This window comes from Coffea arabica, chromosome 7e (assembly GCF_036785885.1).
Source record: "Coffea arabica cultivar ET-39 chromosome 7e, Coffea Arabica ET-39 HiFi, whole genome shotgun sequence".
NCBI lineage: Eukaryota > Viridiplantae > Streptophyta > Magnoliopsida > Gentianales > Rubiaceae > Coffea > Coffea arabica.
In genome coordinates, this window is record NC_092323.1 from 16,944,101 (window position 1) to 16,962,981 (window position 18,881).

General features: G+C 37.1%; 2 protein-coding genes and 2 long non-coding RNA genes across 5 annotated transcripts; 2 read left to right on the forward strand and 2 right to left on the reverse strand.

Annotated features, from left to right (window-relative positions):
- Positions 1-2,088: 2,088 nt before the first annotated feature.
- LOC140010886 (uncharacterized) lies at positions 2,089-2,560 on the reverse strand. The gene is made up of 2 exons (XR_011818066.1): positions 2,504-2,560; positions 2,089-2,421 (listed from the first exon to the last, which is right to left on the reverse strand). It is a non-coding gene; the product is annotated as an uncharacterized lncRNA (long non-coding RNA).
- A 1,959-nt stretch (positions 2,561-4,519) lies between these two features.
- On the forward strand, positions 4,520-10,243 carry LOC113701914 (phosphoribosylaminoimidazole-succinocarboxamide synthase, chloroplastic). Of its 2 annotated transcripts, XM_027222815.2 has the most exons (15): positions 4,520-4,903; positions 5,505-5,544; positions 5,684-5,763; positions 5,863-6,337; positions 6,827-6,928; positions 7,016-7,145; positions 7,334-7,426; positions 7,507-7,595; positions 7,944-8,024; positions 8,426-8,515; positions 8,677-8,766; positions 9,004-9,054; positions 9,151-9,197; positions 9,611-9,668; positions 9,749-10,243. In XM_027222815.2, exons 4-15 carry the CDS (start codon positions 5,999-6,001, stop codon positions 9,806-9,808), a joined length of 1,230 nt encoding a protein of 409 aa, XP_027078616.1. In that variant the 5' UTR covers positions 4,520-4,903; positions 5,505-5,544; positions 5,684-5,763; positions 5,863-5,998; the 3' UTR covers positions 9,809-10,243. The 2 variants fall into 2 exon arrangements, with proteins under 2 accessions (XP_027078616.1, XP_027078617.1); XM_027222816.2 differs by lacking the exon at positions 9,151-9,197.
- Positions 10,244-11,915: 1,672 nt separating this feature from the next.
- On the forward strand, positions 11,916-12,560 carry LOC140011271 (subtilisin-like protease SBT3). Its single transcript, XM_072060047.1, has one exon. The coding sequence runs from the start codon at positions 11,916-11,918 to the stop codon at positions 12,558-12,560; it is 645 nt and encodes a 214-aa protein (XP_071916148.1).
- Positions 12,561-17,433: 4,873 nt separating this feature from the next.
- Positions 17,434-18,396, reverse strand: LOC140011508 (uncharacterized). Its single transcript, XR_011818694.1, has 2 exons — positions 18,227-18,396; positions 17,434-17,688 (listed from the first exon to the last, which is right to left on the reverse strand). It is a non-coding gene; the product is annotated as an uncharacterized lncRNA (long non-coding RNA).
- Positions 18,397-18,881: the final 485 nt, after the last annotated feature.

Here is an 18,881-nt window from a genome sequence, read left to right on the forward strand (position 1 = left end):
TTGCTTTTGGTTTAGTTACAACTAATACTATACTGCTATTAATACATCAATGCACTTATAGTGTATTAATTCTCTATCCTTTTTAGGTATCATCATAATAGTGGTTCAAAAATCTTTATTCAAATTACAATAAATAGGGAGGTTGACTTTATAGATAGAATTTATCTTCACAACAAATTTTGAGGGAAATTTTATTTATACTCCATATTTTGTTAATTGTATTCCTGCAATAAATAAAAACTATATGATAAAAATAATGTGGAAGTGTGATTAACAAAAATGAGAGTTCAAATAACATTTGCCAATTTTAATCGTTTTGATGCTCAAATTTTCTCCTATATTTCTACTCATTCATCATGTGCCAAAATAATTTGATACTATGTGTTTGACTAAATTTCTAAGGGGCCCAAACCGTGTTTTGCATGGTTAACCATGAAACACGAAACTAAGACCACTGCCGTCCAAGTTCTAGAAATTCAGACTTTGTTTCCCTAAGATTCTAAGAATTTTCGAAGTTTTTTTTTGGGAAAAATCGCCAATTTAGTCCCTAAACTTTTTTTTTCCGTCAATTTAGTCCCTATATATTATTTCTAGCCAATTGGATCCCTAAACCTATATATCGGTTCCAATCAAGGATCTTTGCAGCGGCGCCACCGTATAATTTCCATTAGGTTCATAATCGTGCAATACAAAAGGGGCATTTTAGGGAATTCCATTCTGGCGCCTTTTCCAATTAAAAAGTAAACGAAACAAGTCTGCGATAAATACACACCCAAAAATCCAAAATGAAAACAAAAAATGTCTTGGACAAAATCCAGGGCTTGAGTCGATGATCTGCTAAATAAAATCAAAGCAAATCGTGTTAAATAAGGAATCGGAGGGCATAAGAAAGCAAATGACTCGACTGAGCAACAATTTTTTAGGGTAAACAACAAAAAAGCCCCCTGTGGTTAAGCAATCATACATAAAAGCCCCCTGTGGTTTCATATCATACCAGTCGATACCCCGTGGTTTGAATTAACCTGAAAAGTGGACGGAAATCGGCAAAACAGACGGAGCTGAGTGAATAGACGAAAATACCCTTTTGAAGAACGCAGCTTGCATGTAAATTTTTTTTTTTTTAAGTAATTTGTTAAATAGCCTGCCTGAAACCCGCTTGCGGGTTTCCTGAGTGAATAGACGAAAATACCCTTTTGAAGAACGCAGCCTGCATGTAAATTTTTTTTTTTTTTTTAAGTAATTTGTTAAATAGCCTGCCTGAAACCCGCTTGCGGGTTTCCCCCTTATGTAAAATGACTAAAAGCTGCGTTTCTGTTCTATTTATATCAAACACATACTCTCAAACCCTCACCTGAAGGGTGAGGATGAGAGGGGAGGTTTGCTGGGCATCCTAGGGCCCTCCGATGGGCATGTGCAACTCAACGCAGCTTGCATGTAAAAAAAATTTTTTTTTTTTAAGTAATTTGTTAAATAGCCTGAAACCCGCTTGCGGGTTTCCCTCTTTTTTTTTTTAAAAAAAAATAAATTCTATGCTAAAATGACTTAAAACAAAAATAAAAGACTAAAAGTAAATAAAAACTAGCATGAAAAATAAAAATAACAGTAAATAAAAATACACTAAAAATTTGGTGTCTATAGTAGTTAATGAATAATCTGGAAACAGATTGAATGAAGACTCAGAAGAAACGGAAGCTGGTCTCTTATTATTAAAGAGTGAAGGCTAAAATAGGCATATCAGGTGAAAGTTTGTGGTGGAAATCTGTTTTTCGCATATGCACGCGCCTTTGCAGTTCGTTTAAGACACACGCCGAATATTTGACGATTTCCGTCCACTTTTCAGGTTAATTCAAACCACGGGGTATCGACTGGTATGATATGAAACCACAAGGGGTTTTTATGTATGATTGCCTAACCACAGGGGGCTTTTTTGTTGTTTACCCAATTTTTTAATGGCCATCACTTCTGCAATTCTTCCACTTCAGTCAACATTGTCAGCATAACATTGAACTTGTCACAGAAACTTACATGAGCAATCCAGATGCAAAACAGAGTAATAACAAATCCAGAAGCAAAACAGAGTCAAACATAGATGAAAACTCAATTGTATTTACTTCATTTTAAAGTACAGATGAACCATACAATTCCATACATTCTTCAAAACTACTGCAACATCTTCAATTCCAGCAAACCTTGTTTCTTCCTTTCCTTGCCTCCAAGTACAAAAACAAGTAAAACGCCAAAACAGATACAAATTATAAACAATATTTTCACTTTTGCCTTCAACTTGTTCATTTCAATCAATAATGCTGCGTTTTCTCTCTCAACACTTCTCAGGTCCCTTAAAAGTGCACCCATTATATTTTTCATCTTTTGGGGTATGGGTGGATCATACCACAAAAAAAATCTGCAAGCACCACGTTTCTGCATTTACCACCATTTCATAGTTAAAAGACAAGAAATATTTTAACAAATTCTAAACTTTATGCACATACAAAAAAATTACCCCATAATTTCTGCAACCATGAAACCTTCTTGATGGATTTGCCTCTGTCCAAGCAGTCACAATTCAGCATTGTTCTTGGCAATAGCATCGCACGATGTTGTCTCCACTGTAGTATTTCTCGTTTCCTTCATAAATCGAGTTTCCTGTTTCTGAACCATTTGATCCTTTGACGGTGTTAATAAATTGATCACTGGCTGAGCTTGAGGATGCTTTGTCCCAATTCTTTCTCGAATGCATTGAATTACAGTGCTTTTTCTACGCGGGTCTGCAAAAATTGGACAGCTCTCTTTGGTGCAAGAGAGGTAGTACCTAGATTTGGGCTTTACATCGATTTACTTTTTAATTGGAAAAGGCGCCAGAATGGAATTCCCTAAAATGCCCCTTTTGTATTGCACGATTATGAACCTAATGGAAATTATACGGTGGCGCCGCTGCAAAGATCCTTGATTGGAACCGATATATAGGTTTAGGGATCCAATTGGCTAGAAATAATATATAGGGACTAAATTGACGGAAAAAAAAAGTTTAGGGACTAAATTGGCGATTTTCCCTTTTTTTTGTATATGTCTAACTATTTGCTCCCCTAAGTTCTAGAAAGTCACGCTTATATATATATATATATATATATATATATATATATATATATATATATATATATATGTATATATAGCTATTTGTTTCTTAGAAATTTTCAAAAATCTTATATTGGCTCCAAAGTTTATATGTGTATGCATTTCATCTTCTCAAACTAGATTTATAATTCCGCCACCAAATCTCACTTCAATAAATCTTCAAGCTAAAGTGTAAATCAATTATTATCTCAAGATGCCACCCCGCGAAGATATAGATCCCAAAATATATATGCCTATATGATACCAATATGTTAAATTGGTGGCATATTCATGTTTATTGTTACTTAAGCTAGGAGACATATAAAGCTAAGTATAAAAAATAGTAGCGTGACATGAATCGAGCACTCCGACAATAATGCTGACAAACATACGAAAAAGGCTTAATGGGCCATCACGGTGAATAGCATGAAGTCCTAAAGGCGCAAAAGACTGCTGCCGACTACCTTTAAATTATCCCTATCAGCTTTCCATTGGTGCAAATTCGCAGGCATCAAGTGGTAAAAAGATTGCCCGTTCCAATGGATGTAGATTGTTGTGTATGTTCTCTTTTTTTCCTTTAAAGGATGATTCCAAAAGGGAAACTTTAAAGTTACAAAAGAAAATATTTTGCCTAGCTTATATGAGCACAATTTGGAGACATTTATTCTTACCAAACTTATATGAGCACCCTTTTTCTTTAATGGAAGATTTTGAACTCATAATTTCCTACTTACAATCGCTTCTCTTTTATCAGTCAATTCATACGAGCACTTGTTTGTTACCATAGATACCATTATTAAAATATACCATGTAACCAGCATTACAATTTAAAACATTTTCACGTACTAAACTGCTCCAGATGATCTACAAAAGACTAAACTAAAACATAATTAACTAGAAATAGGATTACACTTTCAAATTCTAAGAGTCTCATGGCAGCTTGTTTTTGTTGGATAAATCAAATTTACAACTTGTATCTTTTAATGATTGTTTATTTTTTATTTTTTCAAATTAAAACATATAATTGTCATTGTAATCTTTTTGCATAGCACACGAATTACAGACACATTAATTATGAAAACAAATACAACATATATCAATTAACTGGGAAGCTCATTCAAAATCCATCCCTTTAATATGCAAAGTAACATGATAACCTTTTTTTTTTTTTTGGGTCACAAATGATGAAACTGAAAGATCAAATCAAGCGCGTAGTGGAAATGGCAAATGCCGATTGGAAATTTTCGGCCGCTGGCGGAGAATATAGGTCCAACAAACAAGAACGAGCCACCCTCCAGTTCGGGGCAACTAACAAAATCGGGCAAACTGCGACGGCCCAAAATAAGGTTTAACTCGATAATATGGACGGCCGATAAAATCTAATTAGCCAAACAATTGGGGTTTTATCTGACTGCAAATGGAGTCTAGGGTTTTGCTGCTTCATCCTTCTGCAAAGATAGAAGTATCCGATCAAAAGTCCTTACGCCTACATTAGCTAAGCAGACCCAGAAACAGAGAGTACGGGAGAGTGATTCTTTTGAAAGACTGGGCATTACCGCAGCTTTGACTCTGTTGCTTTCGTTCCGAGGGTGAGGTTCAAGGGTTGGTCGAGCTACTCCTATTTCTCATCTTGAACAAGGTAGTCCGGGAGTGAATCAAGGTAGTAAGTCAGTGAGCTGATTCTGACGCTTTCAACAAGAAGAATTTCCCTCTAAATGGTCGAACTAATTTCCTATTGAAAGAAAAAAGCCCTCGTCTCTGCGGTGAATCTTCCCAGCTCTTCAACATGGTTAGCTCTCAATATCTCTGATTATTATCAGGATTTGGTTAATAAATCGAAAGTTTAACCTCTTCCTTTTCGACTTAATTACTTGTTAGTGCTATTATGATTTGTTCATTTGCTGGGATAAGTGTAGGGATTTTGTCTTTCTTTGTTCAGTTATCTTCAATTTATCCGTTTTTAAGATGGCCAATGCGAATAGGGTCGGGGGGAGGGAAACTATATTTGTTGTTTCACTAGGTGCTGAAGTTTCTTGGATTGGAACTTTCAAAAAATTTATAGTAATTATCTGTATTTAAAATCTGGAAGATTATTAAAGAGTCAACTTTAGGTGCTTTCTTGATGTGGTCGTTTTAGCTTGGAGAGTTTTCGTGATTGGTTTTTGTCCGGAGTATTTTTGGCGGTAAGGAAATGAATCATGGGAAATTCTTGCTGTAGCATGTTGTGGTGTTATTATATGTTATATGGTCGTTTGTTAAAAAAAAAATAGTGTCATGGTTTTGTCCATAGATTGCTGATTGCAGCTTTCTGTCATAAGTTTTTTGTTTGTTAATCTTGTCGAAATTAATTTTGTAGCTCTAGTTTCATCATGCTTGTTTAATTTTTACAGACTAAGAGAACTAAGAAGGCGGGTATTGTTGGGAAATATGGTATGTATCTTTTCCATTTTTGTGGGATCCTTTTACATTGTGTAAAGAATTTTATAGGTGCTATTAGAAATGTGTGTGAATTATGGTTAAGTATCACCAAGATAAATATGGACAACTCATGATATACCTACTTTCACAGACTTGTGCTAGTAACTACAAGAAGGATACATCCATAGGTTCAACAATCGTACCTGCACTTTGTGTCCATACATTCCATAGGTACACTAATCGTACCTCCAGATTAATCATTCCTTTAATTCAAATCACATAACCAAAATCCTGACATATCTGCACCCTCTTGTCTGGGACTTGATGCAGCTTCCGGTGCCTCAGACTGCTATAAATTTTCAGGGGTTGCTTCAATTATTGCAGACCTGTTTGAAAACGGAAACCCCTCCAAAAGAAAAGAAGCTTGAGACTTCAGAGTTCGGAGTTTGTCGCTTTCGAAAAGAAAATGGCCCAGAATTGTATAGGAGGAGTTTTGAACCCATCCAAAACTCTCAAGCCAAAATGCATACCAATCAACCATTCAAACCCTTCATCCCTCTCGTCATCTTCTTTGCGTAAATTCATTCTAACAAAATCCAAGAAGTGCCTTCCTCCGTCAATTTGTATCTCTGCATCAATGTCATCAAGCCAGCAGCACCAACCGCCACCTTCTCTTGAGTCTTTGAAAACAAGTGAACGCAGAAATGAAGTCTTGAATGCTATCCATAGCTCATTAAACAATTGTTTATTTGAAACCCATCTTGATTTAACCGTTCCTGGTCTTAAATCCAAAACCAGAGGCAAGGTAACTATTTCCAAAATTCTTTCTTTACTCGATTTTTTGTTCAGGGTAATCTTGTGATTCTTTTTTTTTTTTAATTGTACTTTTTTGTATTTTTTGTATCTCGATGGACTTTGTATTCTTTATGAGGCGCATAATCATATATCTTACCTTTTGTCTCTGTTGCTATGCTTAGTTCACTTATTGATGAATGTTGGAAAAGGGAGTAAGAAAAGCGTGTCATTTAGTTTGGGAGAGCTGCAAAGATTTTTTTTTTTAATTTTATTTTGTGTGTTGGTTGTTGCGAGTGAGAGTAAAGATAGGTTAACCCTGTTGAACACTTCATCAGCGGCTGGCCCCCCGGGGGGCCCGGGGGTGGGGGTGGTGGGAAATGCTTTGCTGGATTGTTTTTGGGGGTGAAAAGGTAGAATCGACGGATTCTCTGATAACATAGTTGCTCTTCAGTTTTTTCGTATAGTTGATACTCAAATGATCATTTGACTCATTTTGAAGGTTAGGGACATTTATGATGGAGGAAATTATCTTGTGCTGGTAACAACAGATCGGCAAAGTGCATTTGACAGAGTTCTTGCTTCAATCCCCTTCAAGGGGCAGGTACATGATTCTAAACATACAGAAAAATTTTTGATTAAAGCAGAAGAATACGTATTATTGGTTGAGGCTAACGAGTGTTTGTTTCAGGTGCTTAATGAGACAAGTTTGTGGTGGTTTAATAAAACTCAGCACATTGTTCCAAATGCAGTTGTGTCTGCACCAGACAAGAATGTGACCATCGCAAAGAAATGTTCAATATTTCCTGTTGAATTTGTTGGTGAGATATTTTTACCTTTAGTTTTTACACATTTTTTCCTTATATGCAATATTCTGCAAATTTTTTTGTCTCCAACTACGTGTTTGTGTAACAGTATGATACTATATGGTAGTCTTGGACTCGAAGTGGCTCTCATTTCCATATTGAGTGACAAACTAATTCACTTGTTGATTGTTTTCTTTTTCTAGTTAGGGGTTATGTGACTGGAAGCACTGATACATCATTGTGGACTGTCTACAAAAAGGGAGTTCGGAATTACTGTGGCAATGTACTTCCTGATGGTGTGACATGTTACTTACTGTGTCAATTCCATCTTCTGTGTAACTTTTGGTTTTATGATTCTTCAATGAATGTATAACAGGAATGGTGAAAAATCAAAAGCTATCAGAAAATATTCTCACACCTACTACTAAAGCTGCAGATCATGATGTTCCTGTGACTCCGGATGAGGTTTTCATTTACTAAATAGAACTTGTCATTCATTAGGCATGTGTATATATTCCGTTGATTTTTAGTGTAATAAAGTAGAGACAATAATGGCTAATTGCATTTGAATGAATTGCCTTGCTTTACATAAAAAAAGGTCTATCTCAAGTTGAGCACCCTACATATGGAAGTTCTATTTTATCTGTACAATGCACCTGCTAATAATGTTGTGCGGGACATTGTGAAAAAAAATTTCAGTTTTGCCCTCAATTTGGGCAACATATTAATGAGCATTGTTTGTTTTCCTTTTCTTTAGTCGTAACCAAATAATAGATCATACTGCTTATATGTGTTGAAAATTTTGTATCTCAGATAATTCAACGTGGTTTAATGTCTCGAGCAGATTACGAGGGTGCAAGTAAGAGGGCACTACAGTTATTTGAATATGGTCAGGTAGTTAAGTTTTGGCTTTTCTTAAGGGAAATTTGTCTCTTTTTTTTTTTTCATGTAGTGTTTTTTGGTTGTGGCATGGTACATACTCATGCATTTTTCGTTGATAGTAGTTACACAAGTTGACATGAGCCTTCTGCCTGCAACTTAGGGTTAATCATGTCGAAGTCCTGTAATTAAGCAGTTTTTCTACATTCTAATTTAATGATGATGGAGAAGCACTTACTCTGTGATATTTATTAGAAGAACTACCTCCTTAAGAATTCTAAGCATTGTGATCATTTGTACAAACTAGGAAGTATTTGAGAAAATGAAAGCATGATCAAGGGGTGGTGAAGTGGAGCTGCTATTGGCATATAAATTCTCCTTTCCTTATCCATTTTTTTTCCCATAATTAACTGCAGCACGTGGCAATGAAACATGGCCTCGTATTAGTAGACACCAAGTATGAATTTGGAAAAGCACCTGATGGTACTGTGCTTTTAGTTGATGAGGTAAATGATATTCTCTCTCTCTCTCTCTCTCTCTCTCTGCTTGTGAAAGTGCTTGTGTTTGTGTGTGTCCTGTGCATCTCTCTCTCTCTCTCTTACACTTCCTCTCACACATTTTCATGTGTAATTATAACACTGTCTTGTGTTTTGATTTTCTTTTGAAGGTGCATACTCCAGACTCGAGTAGATATTGGATTGGTCATTCTTATCAAGAACGCTTTTGGAATGGCCTTGAACCAGAAAATGTTGACAAGGTAATGCCTTGAGGGGGGAAAAAGGTTGGAATTAAAAGCAAAACCTTAGGAAGGTGAAAAAATCCGAAAAGCAAAATCAACATTCCAATAATAGAAGTCATTTGTCCCAAATTAAGTGTGCCTATATATATATGTCGTGCATGTAACTTGCTTTTTCTTTAATACAAGATTATACTGGCACTCTTGGAGATGTTATAGCATTCTGACTCCCATATTTTAATACTAAATCTTTCCCAGGAGGTCTTGAGGCTATGGTTCAATGATCATTGCAACCCATATGAAGATAAGGTTATTCTATTTAAATTAGTTTTTTGTGTATCATTCGAATGACTATTCCCACTGAAGTTACTCATCAGAACTGAAAATGGTTATATCCTTGCTTAGGTCTTGCCTGATGCTCCAGAAGAACTGGTTTCTGAATTAGCTTGGCGGTGTGTGATTCATTTATTCTTTTTTTTTTTTTTTTTGTCAGCAACGATACATGTGTATAACCTACTCTATCCTAATCTAGGGGGAAGGGGGAGCCTAAGGAGACTGTTATAAGGGCTAGTGGGTATACAGACCCAACTAGACCAAGGGAGTGCTATGACACAACTCTTAGATTTTTTTCACTGCTGGTGAGGTTTGAACCCTCACCAACAGCCCAAGGAGGGACTTAATCCCTCCCTGGTGGCCACTGAGCCATTGGCCCAGTGGTTGTGTGATTCATTTATTCACCTTTTTGTATTTTGGCTCATAATGGCATATATAGTCATTTCTTGTTAGTTTTTCTCGATGGAGTGAAGACGTTTGCAGAGTTTATTAGTTGTGACCACATATTATTGATATTTCCTTCTAATGACAGATATATATTCTTGTTCGAGACAATAACAAATTCAAGTTTTGAAATACCTACGGCAAAGGTAAAATCGTAATGACTGATTTGTTATCTCAAGGTTACTAGATTAGAAGCCCGATATGTGACTTGAATGTGTTCATGCAGGAGCCAATACATGATCGAATCACCCAAAATGTTTCGCAAGCGCTGAAGTCTCTCTTATAGTGTCAGAGCTTCTCGAGGTGTTCAAGGCTGAAATGCCATGATTTTCTACCAGTTGGAAGAGCTGCAGCAGCGATCAGTACTTCTGTAATTTAGCATGCTCAACAGCTCAACAGTTCTTTGTATTCGATTTCGTTTCCTCTGCACTATGACAGCGAGCACTTTCTCATGTTGAGATGTTGATATGTAAAGCTTCATCATCTCGTTATATGGATGAGGGTTTACAATTAGTCCCAAGCTGTTCATCTTCTGCATCAAAGCCTCAGCCTTCTCAGTGGACCTTTCTTTAACATAAAGAGTGCAGAAGAGGGAGACTGGCAGCTTTCTTAGAAACAGTGTCAAGCAAATTTTCAAAATACTCTTCAACTTCCCATACAGTGTGCACTTTAATCGTCAATTCCAGCCTCAATGCATGATCAGCAGCAGACATTCGAGATCTTTCTTTAGCCTCCATTCATGTGAATATCTGCAAAAGGATAAAAAACCAAACAACATTACTTTCTGCATCGAATTTTTGACTTAAACCCCACAATAGGGAAAAAGAGAAATATACATAGCCTGTCTCTTGCGCTTGTACTCTCACATTAACATGAAAATCAGAGTAAATGTATAGCATCAGTGCCACTACAACCACCAAAATCACCTCTCAAACAAAGAGATTGCATTTCACTGAGTTTAAGCATTTTAGTGCAACGCGTAAAAGGTCAAAGAATGAAATTCAATCTCGGCATTCACCCTGCAAATACTACCAAAAGCAACCTTTCATGTCTGTATTTCATGTGCAGAAAGGGATCCAAGCCAAGGAAATTAGCATCTGTCAAGATTATCATACAGGTAATCCATCCCAGCAGCAAAGTTCTACCGGCCATACCACAAACATGAATCTAGAAATTGCAGAACAGCAGAGAATCTACTGTAAAACCAAAAACTTAGAAACTCATTTTCCCTTTTCAATCATGTTTAATTACACCAAAGCCGTCCAAGAATCTAGCAATCTCAGCTTCAATTCTTCCAAATTTTGCGTTACTAGGAAAAGCATCAACATTGACACCACAATTACGAAATGTACAAAATAAAAAAAAGGGAAACAAGTAAAGGGAAAAAATGGGAACAGAAACAAGAAGGCAAGAAAGCCCAAGAAGTAAAAGCATTAAGCATGAAGGATCTCCAGGGCGTGCTTGAAACGCTGCCGTTTCAGCAGTAGCCTGGATATCATATGCAACGGAGCTCAGAGAATGAGACCTGTCCGCGGCCTTCCTCAACCCAATTCTGCAGCACAGCAGTGGCGCTCCGCCGTGGGTACACAAGCTTTAAAATTCGAGTTTTGAGGCAGCCACCACCACCACCATCATCTTTATCAATCTTGTGGGCCTTGTTAAATGATTCTGTACTGAGTCTAGAAATTGTTTCTGATGAGAAATGCCTCCAAAACCTCCAAATCATTTCATTTGCTACCATGGTTCGAAGTCTCGGCCGAGATCGAGACGACTCGGCCGAGTCGTCACCGTCTCGACCCTACCGATACGATACCGTGACAAAACGATACTGAGATACTTGACTCGCCGAGAAATTGGCCGAGACGTCACCGCGACGGATTGACTCGGCCGAGTCACACTGAGTCACTCCGAGTTATCCCGAGTCAAGACGAGAAATCGGCCGAGTTACACCGTGACGGATTGACTTGGCCATTTCTTTTGCTATTTTTTATTATTTTTGTTTAGCATATTTTTTTATATTATTAATAATTTTTAGAATATTAAATACTTTAAAATTTGCGTCTCACCGAGACCGCGACCGATATGCCGAAACCGATGTGGAACGTTCCGGGCCGCGACCGTGACCGCGACCACGACTTTGAACCATGTTTGCTACACTGACAAATATAACATTTCCGCGCCCCACCAAAAATTAAACATCACCAATTAAGAAACTCTTCACTCACAATTACTACATCTTTCTGGGTAGTTAAGAAAGAGTTATATTTAGTATTTACCTGCTTGGAGCAAAAAGCTGCAGACGAACTGCCATTCTTGATTTCTTCCCCCTCTTCTACAGCCCACAGTTTTTTTTTTTTCTTTTCTGTCTCTTTGTTAAACACGGTCGCTGTTTTATGAAGGAGCAATATGGAGGACGACTATTGCAAATGAACCGTGCTGAAGCCTGGATACCAGATGGTAGCGTATCCAACATTGGCTTCAAAATTGGCTTGTCCAACTCAGATGACTTCAATCTTATTTCCGGTACTTCCATGGCTTGTCCTCACGGTGCTGGTATTGCAGCACTTCTTAAATGTGCACACCCAGATTGGAGTCCAGCAGCTATTCGCTCTGCAATGGTAACCACAGCAAACCCCTTGGACAATACTGGAAATCCTATCCGCCAGATTAACGGCTTCACTAACCCAATTGCTTCACCTCTATCCATGGGAGCAGGACAAGTCAATCCGAACAGTGCACTGGATCCTGGCCTTATATACGACGCTACAGCACAAGACTACATAGAATTGCTCTGCTCAATTAATTACACTCGGAAGCAAATTCGCACCATAACAAGATCCAGTTACAATTGTTCAAAGGCATCATCTGAGCTAAACTATCCTTCCTTTGTTTCCTTGTATACTTATGGGACTAATGCATCAACTCAAAAATTTGAAAGGATTGTCACAAATGTTGGAGATGGGGCAGCAACATATAAGGCAAAAGTGACACCGCCTCACCGTCTTCCCGAAGACATTGGTATTCAGAAAAATGTATGAAAAACAAAGCTATTCCCTCACCATACATGCTAAGATTGACGAAAATAACCAAGTTACATATGGTGCAGTTATTTGGGTTGAGGATAATGGTAAGCATAGCGTGAGGAGTCCAATTGTTGTGACACCAAAAATTTCATCTGATGATTCGTAGTAAATAAGTATTATCTGTTGCGGTCTATGCTCTGCAGGGTAGATAGGCAATGTCAAACAAAGACGCCAACAGATGGAAGTGTCAAACTAATGTCCCGACTCATATAGGCGTGTTCTTGGAATGGCATCTGTACTTACTGAGCCTTCGTGACAAGAAAGGCGTGGTTATAGGGCTGTAGCATATGAGCTAAGAAATTACGCCTTCATTTCCAATCTTTACAATTTGTTCCAGAAACTGCTGCCGCCTGTCCAGAATCATTGTAGACATGCCAAGCAAGCAAAGACTTGTCACTAAACAGTAATTTCCGGTACCCAACAAGGCGTCTCTTTGTCGCTGCTCCGCTCACTGCCTTGAACCTCCCAAAAACCTCCGGATTTCCATGAGCCCGTCCGACGCCGCCGGAGACCGTTGCTCGCTTTCAACTCCCCCGTTTCACACCTCTAAACCGAAAAATTTTTCATAGGTTTGAGTTCAAATAGTTTAAAATGCGCAGATGGAAGCCGCTTGGTTCGTCAGCACATTCAATTTTTAAGAATTTTTTGGTAGTTTTAATCAATAATTAATTATTTTTGCTCAATCCAAAATTACTTACTATTTGATTTATCGCTTCATATCTTCTTCTGTTCTTTTTCATTTTATTTTTTGCCGCAGTTTCGGAGTTCAAATTTTTCTAGAATGTTCAGCTGGAAAGAGGCCGTTGCAAGGGGCATTTCCGGCATTGGATCACCGCCGATGTAAGAAACCATTATAGGCTGTAATTTGTTTGGTTATTGCGCATTTGTTCGATTGTTCATTACAAAGATGGTTTTACCACAGTTTAGGTGTGCTTAAGGAATATATATTATCCCCTAGGAGGAAGAAAAAACAAAACTTTGCGGCCCAAAATTAAGAACAAAAATGGTAAATAACACAAAGCTGAAATAGATTACTCAAATGGTTTGGCACAAAGGAAATGTGACTGTTCTAGAGTTCCTTTCTTTACGTGTCTATTCGTTACTTAGCTTGTTGATTCACAAATTAATATAGTGTAACGAGTTCACCTGTAATTTACTGTCGAGTCTCCGTTCAATTTCCAGTGGTTTACCTTTGAGATGATATTGAGTCAGAGATGATGATTTAGAATAGACAAGGCAATTTGGTTTTACAAATTTATTAAATGATTCTTCTTGTTATGAGTAGTTAAATTTTAGTTAATAAACCTACAAGCAAATTTCTGGAGATGGTGGGAAGGACTGTTAGAAGCAACACAAAGAGTTAATGGCCAAGAGCACATAGAGTTAACAATCAACATTCTTTGGCAAATCTGGAAAGCAAGGAACAAGGTCAGGTTCAACAATTCAAAAATGGAGGAAATCAACATTGTGAGAAAAGCCCAGCAAGAATGGATGGAATTCAATGAAGTTAAGAAACAAGAAGGCAGAAAAGGCATTGCTGAAACAACTCCAAATCAGCAACTTAGAAGCTGGAAACCACCAATGGAGGGTGTGTATAAGATAAACACAGATGCTGCAATTTCCTCACAAATGATCAGAACCGGAAAAGGAAATGTAACTAGGAACCGGAAAGAAGAGATTTTAAAAGTTTGGGTGATAATGGAGGAAAAGATATGAGAACCAAAACTAGAGGAGGCCCTGGCAATCAGAATAGCTATGCAATTGGGAAAAGAAGCAAGTTGGAGGAAGATCGAAATACTGTCTGACTGGAAAAGTGTGATAGACTGCATTACAATAGGCTCCTGCATTGACTGCAATTGTGCCATGGTACTGGAGGATATACAAGAGCTGAGGGAGTTTTTTGACCAACGCAATTTCTCCTTTATATATAGAGCAAACAATGAGTTGTGTCATAGGCTAGCAAAATTTTCTTTGAAACTAATTAATGATGTGTTAGGGAGAAACAACTCGAGAGAATCCATCAAATAACTCAACATGTAAGTCAGGAATCCAACTTTAACCAAAAAACTTAAACTGTTAGGTCTCGGGTCCATACTTACATATTAACCACTCTTTTTTCGTCTCTTGAACAAATATGAAACATAGTCTTTTACTCATAAACCTAACAAATTTCCTCCTTTATAAGTAACCCCTCACATTAAATCCAAGTTTACAATCTATTGTTCGAACTCACTTTAATACTCAACATAAACCCACCTTATCATCTAAGATCATTTCTTCTCCCAATCATGGACTCATTCTTCTTCAAGATCCAAACTGAATTTTTGGACGCTTGCCAATGCTTGGCTCCTTTGTCTAACACCAACCGGCCCCTCTACCAAACTCATGGCGTACTTGATCCAACATTAACCAAACTTCTTAGCACTTTGGCATTTCGATCCATCTTCAAGAAGAAAATTTTCACCGGTCCAATTTCGAGAAAAATTCTGATGCGGTTGAGCACGAGACCCATGGTGCTCCAGTAGACCCTGTGAAGGTGCCCCAAGACCCAGTGACACGAGCACGAGGTAAGAGATTCAAGGAGTCGCTTCAAACCTTGGTTCATGCCGTCCAAGCCCAAGAGAAACCGCCCATTGAAGGGATTGAGTTGGAAGATCCTTGCAAGACGACTAAAGTGTTGCTTACAATTGAAAATGCGCTCCGCTGAGTTGGGCTAGTTTCGGCCAAGGGAAGGCCCAAGGGGCTGGCCGAATTTTCCTTGTTATTTTTCCAGTTTATTAGGTCTTCGTCACCGCTATAAATAGCCTCAAGTCGGATGTTACATTCAGTTTTTGAGATTATTGAATAAAAATTCCAGAATTTCATCCATTCATTGTGGCAAAAATCCCTTAGCTTGAAAAAGCTAAGTTGAACATCCTAGAGTTAATCCTAGGTTGCTCTTGACTTATCAATCAAGCACACACACTTGATTGTGGCGTCCTCTACTGTTGAATCTGTTCTTGAGTGGTCCAAGTTCGGGTTCAACTCCATCAAATCGTCAACGTGTTCCTCTAGATCCGAAGTAGCTTCCGCGTCTCGCATCAAATTCACTTGCCCATGAGTAGGCCAGTCTCACAATGAGAAACTCTGATATCACTTGTTAGGGAGAAATACCTCGAAAAAGCCCATTGAAAAGTCCAATATGTAAATCAGGAGTACAACTTTGATCCAAAACCTTAAACACAAATTTTTCAAACCGGATAAAAGATCCAGCACAAAGGATTATGAGAGCAATTTGCCCCTTTTGTAAAGTATACTTGTATTATCAAGTTTAAATTAATACAAATGTTATCGTTTGACAAAAAAAATCTCGGACTTGACAGTTGGAGGTGGAAAGGATTTGGGGAGGGATAGGAGCACGAGAATTAATAAAGAAACTTCTTTTTGCTATATGAAGAGTATAAAAAAACAAATTTTGGTAATAATAATTATTGTGTGCGCTATCATAACTATAGTGTTTCACATAAAAAAACATAAGAAGATTTCAGCAAATTTGATTTTGTATGACGTCGTATCATGACGCATTTGCGCCAGTTAACTTTGTACATGATGACTTCAATTGTTCAACGGAGGAAACAATTATAACCCAATATGACTGACGACCCGCAACGTAGATGGTTAATAACTAAGTCCCAAAATTGACATCTGTTTGAATTGCTATTTTCTAAAAGTATTTTAAAAAATATATATATATACTATAATAATTTGATGTATGAGAGGTAAAAAAGTAATTAAAAAATCTATTCACAGAAAATATAAATTTTTTAAGGAAAAATGTTGGTGATTTGGTGGATCTTAAATTAAGCTATAAGAAGTTCTTCATATACATATATATACCCAAGGAAGTATTTAGGCATCAAGAAATCAGAGAGTTTGAAGTTGAATTAGGAACCTCATAATTATCTGGCTAAGTCATAATAACAATACTGAGTTTGCTAACTAGAAGGAGAGCTACATGATATTAGAACTCTAGTTTAGACTACTTTAGCAGCTTTTTGACTTAGTAGATATTGGAATTGCTAAGCTTTTTTTCATCTATCTTTTCCTACTAATTTCATGATAAAACCTTTGTACAAAACTTTACCACATTCTGATCCGTGTACTATATAGAAATGTATTGATGAAAGGGATAATTTCATAAACCTCCTCTGAGATTTTTGACAATTTCACTAAGCTCCCCAGAGATGGTTCCTAGTAAATTTTGTGTGTTTGTGTGTGTGTGTGTGTGTGTTTTTTTTTTTGGGGTAAATAGTGAATTGTGTGTAGTACTTGACACATACCCTACAAAAAATTTTGTTTTTGGGGTGCTAAAATTGACCTGATGCATTTATGATCTAAATTATTGACATATTGCATTTATACGAGCTTTTTGCATGTCGGTGTTTATATTGCTTCACGTTTGTGTTGTTCTAAATTGCCAAGGCTTTTTCCTATCATTTTCCCCTTTCTAAAATCTAAATTTGTGTAAAGGATTTAATATAATGTTTTAACTTTACTTCTTGTACAATTCTTTTCACCTTTTTTTTTTGGTTCAGAAGCCACATCTTGGGGTTGAGGGGTTTTGCCAACAAACCTCACGCATTGAAATTTGGCCTTTGGATTACATGGGTTATAAAAAAAAAAAAAAAAAACTAAAATGCTTGGGGTAAATTGTAATGCACCACATAGAGTAATTAACCACATGGCTACAAAATCTGAAGCAGCTGTGAAAGCTTTGAAGCAAACATTTATGGAAGCTTTATTTAATGATGATAGAGTTGGATGCATGACATTATAAAATCATGCTAAATTTTCATTCTTCAACCATTGGAGTAGCTTCCTCTTTGCCTCTTCTTCTAGTGATTTTCTTATCCAATCCGGGGGCCCACAATGACATTGTCATTTTCATCCAAAAAAACAAAAACACGATTGCAGCAAAAATCTGCAAGTATAAATCGACTATGACCAGGCACAACTGTGACGAATGGGTTCTCTTTCTCGATTACTGCCTTTGCATGCTGTCCATTCGTTCCCTTCAATTCAGGCGGCCACTCATATTTGTAAGCTGCATCAAAATATTTGTTTAGAACTTCCATTGAGTACTAAGAAGGATGTTGGAGACCAAAACCAAACCAAATGGCAAGATCGCAAAACTTTATGGGGTGGCGATTTTTTTTTTTTTTTTAAAAAAAGAAGAAGACGAAGAAGAAGATGATGATGATGATCAGCAGAGAAAATTCTGAAATTTATATCAGAATATTTGAGTTTGGTATATGCTTTTTGTTAATCAAGAATCTATTCATTCTCAAAGAATCATATTAAAATCAAATAACATATGAAGTATTTGACAAACATTGGATCATTTTTTTGGTTGTTTTGGGGGGAGGGGGGGGGGGACATTGGACTATTATTTGACGAATTTGTTGAGATAAATCAAGCGTAGAAGATGGAGTGATTTGGGACTACTAAATCATTTCAATAGAAATGAAGAGTTTTCAACTCTTTCTTAGAAACTCCCAGCCAAAGGATTTTGCTACAACCCAAGATACCAATTCTTGGTGCTTGAGTCTAGCAGCATTTTTTGTGAATAGCGGTTGACTAACCTGGGGGGTGCAACACTCGCGTTTATTGCAGCCGGAAAAACAGGGTGGATATGGAATTCGTTGAGCCATTTCTCTTTGAAATATTGATGCTGTATATCTATGTAGGTGAAAGGTTGAGGAACCTAGAGGCAAATATATATAGGCATGCAGTAGCGGAGCCAAGATGCAGCTGTGAGGGAGCAAAACATTTTAATAAAGAAGGCTAATATCAATATGGCAACTTTTAATTGTCTAAATATTTTTCAGATTTTCTTCCTCATTTGGAATTTTTTTTTAGATTTTCAATAGGATAAGTATAAAAATTTTATCTTTAACGAAGACATGAAATAATAGATATATGCATGGATGGAAAGTGTTAAATTGTAGTCCACGCATGGAAGGTGACGTTTGCAAATATTTAATGGTTTTAATAGTTTTGAGTGTATAGACAAGTAGGTGCATTTTTGACGTGTATGCGTGCAAACAAACACCAACATGATGCGTTCACACATACAACTGTAAACAAACCAAACTGTTAATGAATAGTTTTGGCTCTATTCGTTAAATGTTAGATTTGAATTCGATTTTGAACAAGCTTGAACTCGAATTCAAATCAATCTTAGGATTTGTTTAACATATCGAATCGAATCTGGACTTGTAAACATCTGGCTCGTTA